This window comes from Vanellus vanellus (assembly GCF_965231255.1).
Source record: "Vanellus vanellus genome assembly, chromosome: 1".
Lineage (NCBI taxonomy): Eukaryota > Metazoa > Chordata > Aves > Charadriiformes > Charadriidae > Vanellus > Vanellus vanellus.
In genome coordinates, this window is record NC_138905.1 from 74,593,168 (window position 1) to 74,612,030 (window position 18,863).

At 40.3% G+C, this 18,863-nt stretch overlaps 1 protein-coding gene across 5 annotated transcripts in view; it reads left to right on the forward strand.

The window, feature by feature from the left end:
* SOX5 (SRY-box transcription factor 5) overlaps nt 1–18,863 on the forward strand; it is a 293,938-nt gene that overhangs the window by 233,186 nt on the left and 41,889 nt on the right. For all 5 annotated transcript variants that reach the window (XM_082498315.1, XM_082498314.1, XM_082498316.1 and 2 more), the window contains exon 9: nt 4,907–5,053. In XM_082498315.1, the coding sequence (XP_082354441.1) occupies nt 4,907–5,053 (147 nt within the window). The remainder of the gene's footprint in view (nt 1–4,906; nt 5,054–18,863) is intronic.

Here is an 18,863-nt window from a genome sequence, read left to right on the forward strand (position 1 = left end):
GAGGTAAAGAAAATGAAATTCATGTATTCTGAATGAGAGAATCTCAATTTATACCATTTCCCCCCCAGATTATGCAAAAATCAAAGAACAGGGCCATTCATGTGTATATTTTTAATGATGGGTCTCAGAATGACAAAGAAATTGAACTGTTGGATCAGTCAACGGTTCAAACATTTAAGCACAGTGGTTTGCAAATTCATCACTGTGGTAACTCCACTGAAAAACTAGTTTATATCGGAAACAAATTTATTGCAGTAACTGATTCGGTTTCCTGTGCCACCTGTCTCTATCTCTCTGTGGTTGTATTTTTTTAATAACATCTCTTAATCTCTACTGTTCTCTAATAAAAATATTTTAATAAGAGATAATACTGTAATCCAAATGCCTATAGGTGCTTGAATCAACTATCTCTGCCTATGTAATTGCTAACACTTTGTTCAACCCTTTTTAAAATTGCTATTAAATCTCATTCTCATTTTCTGTATTAATAGAACAAGAATTCATTTTTAGTCTACCCTCAAAGCAGTAATGAGCATTGTTAACATGTAACAACAATGCCCAAGGGGAAAGTTTTCAAAGCCGCTCTAACCTTAAGGCTTTGCTATTGATGTACTACAGAGTCATCAAGCCAAGAGCTGTTAGAGCTAGTCCATTTGGAGAGTTCGGCTGAATATTTCTGCTTAATAGATTGGAAGAATTATAAATGGTTTAGGTGGTGACCTAGGGAGAAGGGGGAATTTTTGTTTAATAGCTTAAGAACAGAGGGGCAACATTATAAAAATAAGTATACCTCCTGCTCATTTTGAAGTGTATCATATTGCGCTTTTGTTCTGAGTTTCCTTCCATACAGATTTTCATAAGAGGTTAATGAGAAAACATTAACAAGGCATGCAATATTGCACATGGGCAGGGAAGCTGAAACATAGTTATTTAGTTATAAACAAACAATAGATGTTACTTTTTAATTGCTTTTTCAGAAACCCAATTCTGCCTTCTTGAAGAAGCTTTATCCATCTTATTAAATGCAGAATATTGTCCTTATTTTATTTATTATGTATAGTAAAACTAAACTTGCCTAAACCAGTAGTGCTTCACTGATTTCCACTGAATGCGTTGGTCACAATAAACCAGTCAAGACCCTATAGATTGAAAGTCCTGTATGAGTTGTGGTGCAGCAAAAACACTTCCTTGAGTGCCAGATTTTGCGATTGAGTCTTTAGGTTAGCAGGGGGTAGCAGAAGTGACTTCAGGAGTCTCTGGGATACAAATTAAGGGGCTCAAGAACAGTCTATTACAGCAGTGATACGTAATAACGTCATTTTCGTTGCACTTTTTGAGGTCTTGGTTTCATTACTGTGAAAAGTATAAGGGTGCATTTTAGATGATGGTTGGATATTTCAACAGAGACCGATTCATACACTGTATCAAAATCTGAAATTCTGTTGTGCAGGCAGGGGTAGAAATGTTCTTTTGTTTGAGTTCAGTTTGTCTCTGAAATGAATGCATAAATTGTTGTCATTTAGCAGTCTTGATTCACAGCACTTGGTCACACCATTGCCCTTTCCTTGGGTATAAGCTAAAGGTCATCATGGCCTAAAACAACTAAATTTGAATAGACGAGTTCGATAATGTCAAAGCTCAAAAATATTGACAGTCTAAGAAGTGTGCTGCACGTTGTATATTCTGACCATTTTTTGAAATGGGGAGCGGATTATAGGAGCAATCTTAGTGGTTAAATAGGATTCGGACCCTTGCAATTTCATAAGCTACATGTTTTTCACTTTAGAGCTGGACCTGATGTTGCTTTTCAGTAGAATAGTTGGTTTGTGTTGCAGGAAGGGACTTTTTAAAAGGGTACTCTAACAAGGGACCTCTTATAAGATTTTACTTAATGTTTGTTTTTAATTCTCAAAGTGAATTAAATAGAGGTGAGATGTTGAATCTGATAGCAGGAGGACATAAGTTTGCGCAAAGCATGAATGAAGGCTTTATTGGTTTTCTTCCACCCCTCCTTCCAGATTGCTCCACACAATACTGTGTGCTTCACTCTCTTGAGGTATATCTGTCCCTCAACTGAGAACAAGGCATGCATTTGGAATTCCATATATTCCATTTGTCACCTAAAAATATGGCTTTTTCCTGGGCTGTTGCATAGGGAAATTCATTCCCCATGTTTATTTAGTCATCGTCTGCTTTGCATGCATTGTCGAAAAGGTGGTTGATGACGGTACTGGAAGGAGGAACCATGGCTTCCAACACATTTCTCATTGACCACTGAACAGGTGTAAGATGATACAGATTCTTGGACACCATATTGTGCATGTATTTCGTAGAGTTTAGTTCTTGTGATTCACTCTTTGGACCTCAAGAGAAGGTTGAGAGCTATGTTTGGGGTAGAGATTTCCTGCTGTGTTCGTGATAAGGATTCTGTTTGAAAAGTCTTCCCCAAAGGCTCACAGAAATTTCCAGGAGGCTCAGTCCTCAACAGACCGGTCTCTGTGGTCTCCAGTTGGTTCAGGACTGCTAAGTGTCCAAACTGACTTTGTTATTTTTACCTTTATTTGTGGACTAGACATATTCTCTGATATCTAATCTATAGATTAGCAGCAAGCTTGAACCTTTCCTGCTCAATGGCCATTTGACTTTCTTTTGTCTTTTCCCCATAGTTGCCTCAATTTGTTTTGTCATTTTTTTTCAATAGGGAGCAAAAGAAAAGGAAAAGCTTTCCTTGGATCTTCTCTGTCAGATTATGTTTGAGCTGTTCTCTAACCATGTATCCTATTTCTTAGACAACTGTTGCCCTTCTGATATATTAATTCATACATAAAGCTGGCTGGGTTTTCCTTGAACTGCCTGCTGCAGTTCTTCTCTGGTTCACACAGACCCTTGTTCCTTTCTCCCTGCTGGATTTAGTCTTCTTTTGAAAGAATGAATGGATATGAACTTGGACTGATAAATACATGCATTTGAATCTGTGACTGATTTGTGGCTGGATTGTTTTTGATGACTTTTATCTGTAGTTGATTTGCATTTATTTGGCTCAGGCTCGCTGGGGGTAACATAGAATAAATGAATAAATGAATTTGCGGAAGAGGCAGGGAGAGAACGGATGAATGAATGGGTGATAGGGAAAGAGAGGGAGACTAAACAGAAAGGGATGGATAAATGGTGATTAAGAGGTGCAGAAAAATAAGGAACAAGCAGTGATCAAAGTACAGAAAAGAAATAAAAAGAATTCAAAACTGAAAAGAATAGAAAGTCTGAAAAGAATAGAAAGAGTCAAAAAGAAATAACTAAGAACTCGGTGCCTGATTACACCTAAAAGAGCAGAAATGGGTTGCTTTTAATTATGTGAAAGGGCTAGAATTGTGCACCAGTGAAGGGAAGAGTTTTTACAGGGAACCACGGGTCAATGTCCAGCATTGTCCAAGACTCAGAGCAGTAAGTCTTGCCCATCTGATCAAGTTAAGTGTTTACTACAGAGCTTAAGTACTCTGAACTCACATTAGCAGTGTCTCTCTACCTTTTGCACATCTCCATGTGGAATACCGCTGTAATGAATCCTCATTTTCCTCTTTCAAACTTGCTGGTTTGGGTTAGCATTTCTTTGTGCCCTCCTGGCTGACCTTTGTTCTTTTATCAGCATATACAATTAAATAAAAAACAGCAGCAAAACAACTAAGCACTGCTAAGACTTTCTTGGATTAGTCGTATTGAAGCCCCCTCGTTTTTTCACATCCACTTCCATGTTCCTGCATGCTATCCCTTGTCACGTTGCATCTCAGAAGCTCTGTTAGCACCTGCAGGCAGAGAGCACCATCGTTCAGTGTTACGCGTTACACATGTACTGCACAGCCCAAATAATACGTAGCATGAGTCTTTGAAACTGATACCGTGACTGAGGAGGGGAAGCCTTTGTTACTACGTTATCTGCTGTTTCAGGCATCTGACTTCTATTTGGCTTCACCCAAATTCCTCTCTATTCACAAAGCAGCAACAATTGCTGTTTCTCCTGCCTACCATGTTTATTTTCTCCACTTTTTATTTGGAGGTCGGGGAGCTTCCAGGCACTGCCAGTTTGCCTGTTTTCTCTCTGCTTTTGACCTCTGTCCATTAAACTCTTACTGTAGGGCTTAATTTTAAGTGGATGACTGTGATTATAAGTATTCACGTGATAATAATCAAATACGTGTTTAAAGTGCCTTGCTGGTTTAGTTTTGAAGAGAAAAACATTCCCACTGTGTATCTGCTTTGACTCTATCGCAGAAAAAGTTTCTTAATCTTGATTGGAGTGTCTAGGTCCTAATGGACAGCCCATTACCATCAATATGTATATGTTTATATTGACTGTAGCAGTTCCCCAGGAACCAATTGAGAGTGGACTCTCACAATAAGTGCTAAATGAAGTTTTGATATTCCCTGTCCGGAACACCTTACAGCCTGTGCAAACAAGGCAAACGTAGCAAGTAAGGTAAAGAATCGTGAAATGGTAGCCCAGAGACCATCATATCAAACATCATCTGAATTTCACAGGGGTCAATGCATATTATTGCTGGAGATGCTGTTATGCCGAAGTCGTCTCAGGAAAGGAAAGATTGCCCAGTGGTTCAGGCAAACCGTGAAGATTAGCTTTTGTTCCTTGCTTTGAATCCCTGGACACACAGGGAAGCTAGGACATTTCTCATGGTGACATCTGCCATTCGTCCCCTGAGGAATGAGTCACAGAAGTTGAGATGACAATTCTTGTCTTGAAACATACCAGTCTGCTAAATAAACAACACCCATCAGAAGGAAAATACATTGTCTGCCGTAGAATTTTGGGAAAATTACTTATTTATTGATGATGTCTCTCCTCCCCCCCCCCCCTTCTTTTTTTTTTTTTTTTTTTTCTTGTTTGTTTTTACAGCAGTTGTATGCTGCCCAACTTGCTGCGATGCAAGTGTCTCCGGGAGGCAAGATACCTGGCATACCCCAGGGTAACCTTGGTGCTGCTGTATCCCCTACCAGCATCCACACAGACAAGAGCACAAACAGCCCTCCACCCAAAAGCAAGGTACTGTACCAGGCCCTGCAGCATTGTGTTTCTGACAGCGTGGGGACTTGCATGTGGGTTTTTTTTTTCTGAAGGTTATCTGTGCCTCTCAGTTGCAGGCAGCTTTGTGCTCAGGATGGCTTCCTAAAACAGGAGAATAATCGTAGTGCCATTTTTCCAATGGGAGGACCCCAGCACAGTAATACCGAACAACCATTTGTACACGACGTCAGTAACAGCCACCACCTCACCTGAGATCCCATGGTTTTTCTTGCAGTGTCCTAGCTGTCACACTGCTGTGTCTTCCATCTTCGGTAACAGATAGCAGGCTGAGGTGACCAGCTCCTATTCCAGCACACAACTCTTGTTTCCTTTCAGAATGCTAAACTGGAGTCAGGTTAGCAGTGTGTCAACGAGAGATGGGAAGCAGTGGGGCATCGCATCTGTGCCCACATCCTGTCCTGGGGTTCAGTGGGAGTTTGCAGAGGAGCAAGTCTCCAAAGCAGTGTCTGTTGTGTCATAGAACAGCTCTGGTATCTGTCCATCAAGTGATGGGCTCTGATGAGTAATCTTGGTCATAGCTGGGCAATTAGGTCCACTCTCATTTAAGAGGTCAAGTTAGCAGCTTGTAGTCACATCTGTATAACGCCGCCAGGGTGTGACTAGTTGTACCTAGAAAAAAAGACAGAGAGTATGTCCAGTGGAAGAAGATGAGCTCAGCATATGCCACAGCTGAGTAAAAGTAAGGGGTCAAAATTGAACGGCACATCTTAGGTGTTGCAGAAAAACTAGGAAGAATTTAGCTAAGGAATGCAGGAAAAAAGCAGTCCCACTTAGGTGACAGCAAGAGCTTGATAAAAACATGTCCTTTCTTTTTGTTAGTGTCCTCTAGCATGCTGTCCATGTCCTTTATCATGTCAGAAAAGATTCCTTGAATTGACAGTAGTGTCTTGTTTTTACCCTAACAGTAAAGCAGCACAGATTAAAAATAAACAGAGAAATAAATAATACCATTGTCAGCTCAGTGAGGTACACGTTCAAAGAATAAAGTAGCTGTTGCGTTAATGAATCGAGCTCTGGGTCTACATTTTCTTTCCTCTCTCCTCAGTGCAGACTTTCTGACTTCCCGAAATTTATCCTTGGCTTGGCCTCTTCTTTTATATACTGTAGAGCAAGGAATCACAAAGCCATGCAGTGCTCGATGATGGTTTTTTGGTTTTTTTCTAAAAAGTCATGTCTATGGTTAACAAGAGATTTTTGTGCATTTTACAAGGGGCTTTTGTGTGTGGCTAGCAGCTTGCTTGATTCACTACACTTAAAATCCTGGTGTTGTTTTTGGATCTCTCATGCACAAGCAGAACATCTGATGAGATCTAAGGGGACACAGTATTTATTTTGTGGCAATTGTGGTATTAGAAGGCCTGCCATATCTGCCGATAACATCAAGCATAACCGTCTTACTGGCAGCTGTCAAGATCAGCTCTGTTCTTCCTTGTGTTTTATTGCCTTTTCATATTTGTAGGTGTTCCAGTGCTTTTGGCTTGCAGTTCTGTAGGACACAAACAAAACTTATTTGCAAATTGGGAAAAAAAAAAAAAAGAAAAAAGTGGGCCACAAGGAAAGGAAGGGGGCTCCAAAAGGCTGTAAAATTGTGCAGCATGAGCCCTGTGATGCATGCTGTTTTCAATCTGCTGTGTGCCAGTTGGAGGCTCAGAGAGAGAGCGAGAGAAAGAGAAAGGATAATGCTGAGAAATGATAGAGTGGCTGTGACCTCCAAGCTCAGCCTGGAAATCCAAGACATTGATTTCACTTAGCATTCCTGCTGAGAAATCCGGCGGAGTTCAGTTGTAATAAAAGAACAAGATTCTGTTCTAATGGTAATGGCGTATGACAGACATATCACTTTGTCTGTCCTCAGCACCAGAGAGAGGAGAATTGGAGAAAGGTCACCTGACCTGCCTGTGGTGTTGTGCGAATGCTATACTGAGCTTTGAACTCCAGCCTGGAAGCACAATTATTTATAATACTAAATGATAAAGAAACCTTTATAGAGCCTACAGTAATTAGAATAAAGCTTATACAATGGTGCGGTGGCCTGGCTCAGAAAACACGCTGGCAAATCCATCATAGTGGCAGAAACTGAAGCTTATGTGTTGAAACTAAACACCTTCGTGTGTGTCTGTGTGGACCTTCCTTTGCTTTTTCGAAGCTTGTTTGTGTTCAACAGCTCCAAAAGTTTATTTTTTGCTGATTTTTTTTTTTAATTTGTTTTTTTTTTTTTTTGGCTGTTGTCAGGGAGTTCCTGTCTGAGTTTCACAGCCATTTTTCAATATTTTTTTGAATCCCCAGCAACATCTTGGTTCTTGAAGTTAGTTCGTGGTGGTCTTTCTCACTCTTACTGTACGTCAAACCTCCACAGATGAACAGTTAATGCTTTAGACAAGCTTTCAATAGATGCTGTTTGCTGAATCTCTATTTTCAGCCCACAGTTTACACTGGCGCAGCTTTGGTAATACGCTCAAGTGTTTGAAGACAAGGAGACAGCCTTACCTGAGAGCGTGTCAAGCTACTGGCAAACATCTAGGTCACTTCTGAAAAGCTGTGGTTTTTTCCTTCCTGTATAGCGTTAAAGTTAGCGTGCTGCTCTTTGCAAGGATTCTTCAAAGTCGGCCTCAGCAGCAGATGGAACAACTGTTGGCTCTAGAAATGCTGAGAAGCATCAGGGGGAGTTTGCCAAGGATCATCCTTTAAATCTAGTAAGACTTGAACACATCCCTGAAACTCCTCTAAGACCTTGGCAACCCCCATTTTGGCAAACCTTTTATCAGTGGCCCTCACCAGTGTTTGAACATTGTGCTCGGCAGACTACCCTGGCATCTTCTGTTGTCTCGCTCGCCTTTCAACAGATGTGACCTGGAACAGTCAAATTCACTTCCTGGGTTTCTGTACTGTAACTTTTAGGAAGCCATGAAGCAGAGATGCCATTATGCTGTGCTGCACACATTCTGTCAAGTTTTGGTTAGGAAACTGAGCTGGTGTCGTATATTCTTCCAAGAAGAAGTCTGTGCCAGAAAAATTGATTTAAGAAACAGAGCTAGTGGAGCCTGTCCAAAAGAAAATGCGTGTGTCTTGCGGAAATGGATTTTAACACAGCTTCTTCTTGAGCAGTTTTAAAAACAGCCGGTATGCTAATCGTACCATTCAAATTTACCAAGGCCTCCTCCACAACCCATTTGAAAGGCAACTATCTTTGAAGTTTGCCAAATTGTGCTGGATTTCCAAAGTCTGTCTTAAGCACATTTTGCCTTTGATCGTGTAAATGCTTGCATGCTGCTCCGTTGGGTGTTCAAGGTGGTTACACGCTCCCAAGTAAGTAGGAGAGAACAGGCACAGGGGCAGACAAGGACTAGGCAGAATAACCCACCAGTCCCTCTTGTGATTAACTTCAAGCCGCTTGCTTGCACAGGGCCATGCAGGAGAGGAAAAAAGGCAATGTTGTAGAGAATATGTTTATCTGAACAGTGACCTTTACCACGCTACCAGGATTCTCACCTGATAGCTCCAGTCTTCACTGACTTCAGTTGAGGTGCCTTGTACTCTCGAATAAGGACAGCAGCGTCGCCCTCGCTTGTAAAGAGCCAGGGCCCTGTTCGTTCCTGCCTTTGTTCCTTGCTTTTTATGTTGCACGTACAAATATAGCATCTAGTGCCGGCGCGATGCCGTATCCTGGCCCTTTCCATGTAACCTTTCAAGTACAGTAATTCTGGAGTGAATTTTCAATGTAGCTTGTAAATGTAGCTAAATGATTCCCCGTATTTAATGGAGCACAGTGCATTGTCTGTAGCATCTGCTGAAAAACAGGAGCGATTCAGTGTGAAATGTGACAGGAGAGAATTCCTGGGCACTTTTCTTTTAACCTTGTTATGACCTCAGCCCTAACCCTACTCACGGTTGTGTCTCCATCAATGGCAACAGCACACAGATTGTCCAAATCAATTTTTTTGTTCTTTTCAAATACTTCTGGCAGTGGTGTTACTATTTGCTCAGCAGTAGCACCTGGGAGTTGTGACAAGGAAAGGAAATGTGTTTCAGACAAGCCAGAAACAGCACTAAGCAGTTGGATATACACAATCAGATTCTCCTCAACTGCAATATCCAGACAAGTATCAGTGTGAATCCTGAACTGAAGACGGTACATTATTTTCATGTTATCTGATCCTCTGATCACCAAAGTAAACATTGGATTGAAAATTTTTCATGTCGCCTATAGTCAGCAATTGAATCACCTTTGAAAAACTTGGAGCTTGCCTCTCTACCGCAGCACAGATTGACCATAAAATGGCCAGAGAATCTCCAGGGGAACTTCTTCCGTGTTCGAGGAATATCTGCTGATGATGCTACAGTTGCTGCCATGTGCACCAGCTGTGTCTTGCACCCTGTTTATGGTATACCAAGGGTAGAAAGGGACCAACGGTGTGCTTGCTCCATTCTCACCCAGGCAAGGTAAGCCTGGATACGAAACTACAACTGAGTCACTGTTGACTTCCTTACCAAGTACGTCTGATACGAGGGACAAAATAAAGAATAAGAGTCTTTGGAAACGGGCATTTTAATTCAGACACACCGCAGGCTATGTTATTAGGAAAAATAGGTAAACTGTTTACTGTGGGGAGCTGGTTGGGGATTTTCGTGTCCCATTCAAAACTAATGATGGGACTACACTTCCCAGTTTCAGTAGAAAAGTTTTCTTGACTCAAGATAAAGATATGATGGGGGGGGGGGGAGAAAAACATCTGAAGGGAAGGAAAAATAAAAAGGCCCTAAAATGGCCTGGTAATAAGAACACTCACCTAGATGATATTTCTGAGTCTACTTTGGGTAAATTGTTGACTTGAACTTCATTTTAGGTGACCCTAAGCAGCCCTGTTAACTTGGGTACATTTGTCTCCCTTTCCCTCATTTCTCTCTTTTGTATGATAGCGCAGAATGTGAAAATTTATCCTGGGGAGATCTTGGGGAAAACTCTAAGCTCCATTAAGTACATAGCTGCATCAGCTTGCTTGCCACATCAAGCTATGACTATCGCAGAAGCCTAGCTGATAAGTAGACATACAGATTCCTTGTATCCTCAGAGCTGCCATTTTTGAACATGTTAAAGGAAAATATTAAATTTCAACTTTATCGATTATATTCATTGCTATTCAAATGCGGAAGGATATTGGTGTTTCCTCTTCGTAACATTTCTTTTTATTTAGTGATATCAAATATTTTTGGAAACACGAGCTAATTGTTCTGCGCAGCAGTGTGATGTACTTCAGCTATAAAGAGGACAGCTGTGTGATAAAGGCGACCGATCATGGCTGTGTACAGGTGATCAGGGGGCATGACTGCTTGTGTTAGATGGGGCCAAGTTCTTTTCCCTGAAGAGCAGAGAAGAGGAACCTGTCTGAAATTAACCCATCGCACGTTAGGCCTCATATACTAATGGCAATTACTGTCCTCTTTATCGGTTGAAGAGCTCAGCAGCTGCTGAATGCCTATCCAAGCAGCAGCAAATTAAGGCATCCTTATTTTCATTAGAGAGAATACCGAGGTATTTTAGAGTGAAGAAAGAGAGTTCTCATTAAAGTGATGTAAGATGCACCATCACTGCTAGAACGTCGAGGCTGTGTTTATAGAAGTTTTATCTTCAAGATTTGCCAGGCTCTTTTACTTTTGAGAATTTACGGGCTGGACACAATTCTCTATATGCCACTGATTTAAAAAATATCCATGTAAATTAATCTATGAAGCTTTTCAGCACCAGAATAACAGTTAGCACTGGAATATTATAAATCAATAAATTCAAAACATTTTTCAGTGCCTCCATTTCCCAATCCCCTTGTCAGTGCGTCAAACAGGTTAGAAATAGCTGTAAGAAAAAGTTCATAGCATGGATGAAGCGATGTATAGGGACCTGTAAACTGAGACCTCATCTGCCTTATTTGCGCTATGCTACTTGCTACTATGCTACTTCTTTAGTATCCATGTCCATTCTTAATGGCGAACTTGTAGCTAATTATCTCTTTACCTGGCAGTCTTTTTCCTTTGCTGCCCGTGCTTTTAATCCCAAACAGCAAAATGCGGAGTTGGTGACAGAATCTTTGAAACTATTTTCCTCTTCCTTGGTCTTCTTCCAGGCATATAAACAATGACTTTTTAAACCATTTGCTGGAGCACAATGAAGCGATGTGTACTAATGGAACTTCTTAAGATGCTTTTCTAAAATAGAGAATGTGTTCCGAACAATAAAAGCAATGTTAGTAGCAGTATCTAAAAAGCAGCAGCAGCAGCAGGGACTTGCACAGCATTCTGACTGCCTCCCACCCCTCCCTGCTTTCCTAAAAATAAATTAGATACATGGAGGGGCTCCTAGGATGCTTTTTCAGATTAACTCTCCACAGCTCTGTTTCCTGATATCAAGTCTCTCTGGCAGGAGCCTGTCTCTCAAGCAGAGTTGCCAGCCAGGCAGCCCTTGTCAGGCTCAGTTGGCACTTTTATAAAGAAAACTCAGAAGAAAACCTAACAAAAACTGAAAGGGGGGAAAAAAACCCTCTGAAATCTGTGGTCACAAACCAAAAGCGAGATACACAAATTAAGCAAGATCGCTGTGTGCTTGAAAGAGAGGTCTTCAAAAGTCAGAGAGGGAACAACAGAGGTGTTAAGCAAAGAGGTAGTGACAAACATGCAGTATGTCCTTACTAGTTCACTACTGTTTCTTGCCACTAGTGCCTTACCTGGTATGAACAAGTAAAACACCCACTTTTTCCGAAATGGCAGAGTTGGTGGGGTGGGCAGGAGGGAGTAGTTTTCATCCTTTTTGGTTAAATGATCCACAGCGTTGGCTTCATACTGAAGACTAAGATGTTACACCAGGCTCTATTACTTTCAGGAGGCAGCTACTAAAGCCAGGTTTTGTTACGGAATCCTTGAGTGCTGGGACCCGATATTTTGTTGCTGCTCTGCGTCTTGCTCTGATACTTAGAAATACCTAAGCATTGACTTCTGCAGAAGCTTTTTGACGGAACTGCCCGTGTATTGTCACGTGGAACAAAGAGCTTGAATGAGAAAGAGCAGCATTCTGCAAGAAGAGACCGGAAGAGTCCCAAACAAGAAAACAGTGTCACAAAGTCAAGGTTTTTTAATGCCACTAAGATAGCTGTTGAGCTGATGTTGCCAGTTGGCTATGCAGTCCTAAAAATAGCAGTACAAGGGCTTTAGGAGAGCGTGGAATCTGGAGATGGATAATGAAACAGACAAAAATCAGGTTTTGCTGCTTGCAGTGTTTTTTGTTGATCGTCCTCACATTTGGGTGGGATTGTTCTGTGGGGAGAGCTGGAAAATACTTAGGAGAGGGTCTTTCTGCTGAGGAAGGGAACCAACCGTGAGGAGAAATATATGAAGTTCAGCTTGGGACACATCGTTCTTCACTGGGGGCTGCTGAGTGAAGCACTGCAAAGATGAAGGACCAGTATTAGCTCTAAGTTAAATATAGATAACAAACCAGCCAGTTATGCCAATATCAGATTAATTTCTAGTTTCCTTCGTAATATGAAATTTCTATCAAGTAAAGGTCATCTTTTACTTTATAGGTCATCCTTTATTTTTTAGACTCCGAACTGTTAGACTCTCTAAATCAAGGAATGTGTTTGTTCCAGGAGCACAGGCTTGTGCAAAATAATAGTACTGTAGCAGTGTACCTATTTCATGGATTAGGAGACAGCTTGAAATGGAGCAGAGGACTCTCATTCTACCAGATCCTTCTAGAAGGGAGCCAGGCACTTCACTTCAGGAATTAAATCTTCCCTTTTGCAGCTTCAGTTTAAGTGTTTGGGTATTTTGTGGCATGTGTTAATAATCAAAAGTAAAGTGCAGAGGCTGCATTGGCAGGGCTGTCTACTGGATGGCAATGTAGCCATCTTTTACTAAATGTAGAACTTCTTTTCAACGCACAAAGTAAATTTCTGAGGTGATTGAATCAAATTCTAATGTGTTCAGTCTAGCAGCTTCCAGAAACTGCTTGCTTTGTCTGCAGAAAGGTGGTTTGCTTCCATGTTACATGCTGGATTTGAAATTAGCTCCTCTTGACACATTCAGCCGGAATGCAATTCAAACTAAGCATCAAAGAAATATGTTTTGTGGTACATATTCCTGTACCCACACCTGAATGATTACCATTTGACAAAGGGAGCTCCACACATTTTTTAATCTGAAACATTTTAATCTGTAATCCCTGGTAGCTGTGGACAGCTGAAGAGAAGCAACATTTAGGAGCAGAATGGAGAAGAAATCCATTTTCTTTTCAAATTCAAAGAGACGGTTTCTTATAGGTTAGTATTAACTCTAGAGTTATAAGAAGTGCTTGGCAAATATTTCACTGAAGTTTCTCAGACCTACACATTTGTACAGAATGCAGTTTGAATTGTTCAGTGTAAAATGAACTGGTGCAAAAGAGGGTTTCAGAGAAACTAAGTGGAAATCATCACTTTAGAGCACACACATTTTTCAAAGCAGTGGGGCTACATCTTGTGATTTTATAATGGATAGCTTCTTTAAAGTCCCAGCTCCTGGAGTCATGTGAATATGTGGGAATCTCATTTAAACTAAAAGCTTCAGGCTGTCATGGCTGAAACTTACAGATTAGTATAAATGTATCTCAAAGACTTAGAAAGCAGCTAACAAAATGAATCTATGAGTTACTGTTTTAATCAAGTGGGATTAATTTTCAGTCTTCATTCATAGAAGACATCATGTTGGCAATTCTGCTAGGGCATAAATATTTCTCAGCAGAATTTGACTTTTTACTATAGTATTTCCCAGTATAAGTGCTTCAGTAGTATCCAGAGAAAGCATTCTCGGGCATCCAAAGAACATCGGAGGCGGGCAAGCTGGTGCAACAAACCATTTTGAGTTTTGATGTCATTTGACAGGATTTCATATATGAAGCCAGTTTAAAATTTTGATCTTGATCGTGGTGGAGTCAGCAGTGCTAGGTTAAAGGTTGGACTTGATGATCTTCAAGGTTATTTCCAACCAAAAACAATTCTATGATACTATGCGCCTTTATCCACTAATGCTGCCAGACTATGTATTCAAATGTGTACTTTTAGTACTAATGAATGCATTTAGTTTCTGTTTGTTTCATTTCCGTTGCTACATTTTTCCCTGCTGCTTTTAAAGGAAAGACAATCTAATGCCATGACTGGTATTTCTGGGGGGGGAAAAAAAAATATTGAGAAAAAAGTCTTTGATAAGAGATTGCTCAGTATTTTGATACGTGGAGTGCATGGAGGGGAAGAACCTTGTCTGTAATAGGAACTCTGGAGAGAGGCTTTTCAATTTCCAATCATGATGTTACAGAAAGTATAGAACTTTGAGTATTTCATAAGTTATTAGTATTTCTTAAACTATTTTGAGGGGATGTGCCAGCACCTGCTAGTAGATTTAAAATAAGGGGCCATTTCAAAGAGCGATGTGTGTATGGAGATGTAGCACATGGGTTCGTAGAAGCTTTCAGCTGACATGCCAGGCAGTGACATGTCACGTCATGAATCAGCCACATCGTGTTACATGATTTCAAGCTAACAGAACACAACAGGAGTTACATAGTGACAAACACAACCCAACATGACATATCCATGGGAAAACTGGCACAAAAAGCTTCTTAAAGTTGAGTTTCAGGGGTACATTTATTCGTCTCCAAAATGCTCCAGAGAAAACTATGAAGCAGTGTACCGGAAAAGGGAGTAATGCAGTGACAGAATTACTAAAGCAGCTTTAGTTCAGTGTACAATTAGGAAGAAAACATACGTACATAATAATTCTAGACATTATTTTTGTTGTGTTGGGTTCTTGTGAATTTCTTTCTTTCCAAAGGTGGCTCTCTCAGGGCTGCAGTCGTTCCAGGTCAGTGATTATTTTTATCTTTAGCCATGCTAAGAGCTGTGTAGACTTCAGGTTACAGCTGTAAGTTAATATATTTTGAATTTAGCTGTTGGTTGCTTCAGTAAATCTTGAGTCCTTCTAGTCAAAACTGTTGTTTTTTTCTGCTTTGCTTGCAAATCAGAGTGACCCCCTTTTATGCCTTTTTCCAATATTCTTAGTCCTCTCTGAAATTATCTTCTTTCCCTTTCTGGATACTCCTGTCCTAGTTTCTGAAGTCCACTGAAAATAGAGTCTGCAATTAAAACTCTGGCACGAATTCATTCATCTCTGTTTGCTTATTATTCATCATAAATGTGCGGATAGCCTGTGCTTTCAACATTCTCTATAAAAGGCACGGACCTAATGTGGGGTCAGGCAAATTCAACACGTATTTTTGGCTGAGAAATACATGTCAAGTAGCATTTCATTCATGAGATCAGAAGTTAAAATGGTGTCACATGACTGTTTGCCCACTAGGTTTCATGTCTGGATTTAGAGTTCTTAATGTCACATATCAATTTCTCTACACAAAATGAGTCCTCCCAGTGAACTGCAGCTTATAGGCAGAATGATGTGGTCATGTAATACCCGGGAGATTCACTACTGTACCAAACAACTAAAGTTTATTGAGGCTAGTGGTTGAGGAGGACAACAGCCACATCATTTTGGCTAGCCAAAGCAAGAAAATAGCACAGATATTGAGACGCCTGCAGAGCAGAACAAGCTGAATAGATACTTTCTCTTCTGCATTCATTTTAAAATGAGCAAGATAGTCCAAGAGTGCCAGTGAAGCCTAGTTTCATTTATGAAGTCTCACAATGTTTGGACTCTCACTAGAAATGTAGTATACCTCTCTCTGGGGGATCCTCTGGTGTCTGTTAAAGTGTGTGTAAGCACTGGAGTCATCTTCTGGAGAGGCTCAGAGCATTCCCCTCCCTACTCCATTGTCCCTCTACACAAATGATGTGGGACTTTTGAGGACTTCGTCAAACCTGATGGAGATTGGTCGGTGTGCTCAAAATGTCTAGAGAGGTGAAGGTTTCCAAATGTGCATACACGCACATGGACCTCATGTGCACACTCACACACATGCACACACAGAGACTAATTTTGAGGCTAAAAATAATCTCGCATTTGGACAACTCTTGGGGGTTTTACCAGCGTGACATCGTAAATTTCAAATGGATGCATTATGTCTTCCTACTGCTTTTCCTGTGCTGTTGGTCTTCAGCCCCGAATGATTACAGTTCAGTGCTGGGTAGAAGGATTCCCATGATAGTATCATTTGGGACTCACTTCGTAAATTGCTCTGGGCTCAAACAGAGCAAAATAATGCTATATAAATACATGTTATTACTGCTGAAGCGATAAAATTATCTTATGCTTACCAAATATCCTAGTGTCTTGTCTTGATTGTAATTAACTGGTGACTTACACGTTGAGTCAGTGCTCTAGGATTTGTGCCCAGAATAAGTCACAAAAACATAGCAGCTTTAATATGGGAGAAAAGGATGAAGGGGGCTTTTTTTTCCCTCCCTTTTTTCCTTGTGGATAAGATACAAAAACTGCCCAGAGCTGGCCCTGTTCAGAAATAGCGAATCAGCCTCTTGGAATTGTTTTTAAGATGTCAACTTTCCTCTCATATACTTCTGCAAAGACAAAGAATGTCTTAACGTCAGTATTGAAGTCATCATTAAAATAAAAGGAGATCTGTAGACATCAGCTATAAATCATCAAGAAATAGCTTGTGGGTAACCTTTGACACAATTGAACCTACTTGAAATGAGCTAGGGCTGGATTCATTGCCTTTAGTGAAGCCAGTAGGTGGACTAAAGGTCTCCTCTCTCTCTCTCCCTCTCTCTTTCCGTCTCTCAGAGCGTTAGCTTCTGGGAGGTGAATGTGTTCTGGCTGAGTGACGGAAATGCATTTGGATGTGTTCTTAAATAGACATTTGTTTTATGTCTGAAAAGAATAGGCCAATCTTAACAGTGTGATGCTGGGGCTATTTGAAAGGTATTTTTTAAGGCAGTTGTCTTCTTTCAGCTTTACAAAAACTATTTTAACCATTTGCTTAGGCTTGAGGAACAGCATAGAATATCTATTGTGTATGGATGCATGCATGTTCTACAGAATTAACAGGAAAATGGTCGATAAAAATCTGCCTAATTTTACATAATAGATTTTTGGCATTCTTGTGATCTGACTTCATATTCATGCTGAGTTTCTACAGTATAACAGAAGTACTAGTTTGCAGTTGTTAATTTTAATTTCTAAGATGCTAGGTTTTAAAAAGGAGCTGAAAGTGTTCAGCATCTCATGGGGACAAACTATGAGTCTTACTAATGAATCCAGCAATTAGTGGTTCATTGTGCCTGCCAGCAATTTGGCCCTGATACCGGTCCTGATGGTGATTTCATTTTTGCTGGTGGGAATCAGGAATAGGATCTGAAGTCTATTCACCAAGGGGGGCTGAATACTTCTGCAACACCGTTCTGCTTGTAAGCTGCATTCAGTACTGACAGCAGCAAATAAAAAAAAAAAAAAAAAGAGACTACAATATGATTATTAGGGTTGATTAATATATTCATTAGGATAATTATATAATATCAGTAGTACTTATTAAACTTTAAGGGTTGTAAATGGTTGTGTCCCCATGCAGTTAGATAAACATATATATGGTGTATGCCCAGTTTGTATAGAAGCAGCCCTATTCCTAGATGAAAGGATGTATTTTCTCCAATTTTGTAAGTAGAGAATTGAGACAAAAGAGGTGGCCCTCTGCTTTCTGTAGCCATTTGCACTTGTGCAAAACACTTAAATTTATATTTGATAATATTTTATCATAACTTCACAAAGATGTCAGTGACTGTGTGCAGAAGAGTAGATAATGAGTAGCTCATTCAAGTTCACAGAGAAAGTTTGTTGGAAAGTCAGGAACTGAACCCGAGTCTCTTTGGCATGACGCAAGGAATCAGAATTAAAAAAGGCACGACTGTGGCACAGGAGAAGGAACAACCTTTCCCAACAGGTGTACTCTCAAGCAGTTAACCCCACGTATGTGAATATGGATGGTGTATAAATATTCAACAAATTCTTCATCTATGAGCGCAGTACTCAATGATGGAGTATGTCTTTGCTTTGAACATTTCCTACAGTACTTTAAACTCCCTCCAGTTTCAGAACTGCTGATTAGATTTCATCTTACTGCTAATAGGAGGTGAAATGAAAAAATATCAAGCAAGACAGAGTTGTAAAATCATTTTGATTTCATCAAAATTAACATCTGTGATGTTAATAGCACGCAAGCATTAAAGACGGATGAATTTTGTGTTGATAGTTTCCCTCTGCAAAGCTATTAGTTGGAAAAACAAATTTTCAAGTAGGTCATATCTACAGTTAAAAAACATATTTTGACATTTTTCTTACAATTGTACATATCTATAACTAAAAACAGTGCATGTTACTTTGCACCACTTACTTGTAGTGCCGCATACATTGCTGCCTGCCTTAGTGAAAAATCTACCTAGACTACGTAGAGATATCCAAAGTCAGAGGTAGCACAGGTGGTTTTTGAAAAAGAATTTCTTAGCCTACTGCCAGTTGTCCAAGCTGTTTGAAATCTCTTTTCTTTCAAGGTCTTTTGACTTGTTTCTTCTAAAGTTTTCAACAGCTGGGTTTTTTTTGGTTTTGTTTTGTCTTTTTTTTCCCCCCCTGAATCTTAGAATCCGTGCAGCATCTTTGCTTCTCCTGCCTGACCGCAGCAGGAGGAGGGGTCTGTTGCTAAATTGTTTTGATACGGTACGCTTTGGTCTGTATTCTTTTTGAAATTAATTCCTTTTGCAGGTGTGGGGTTAGAGGTGGTGGTGTG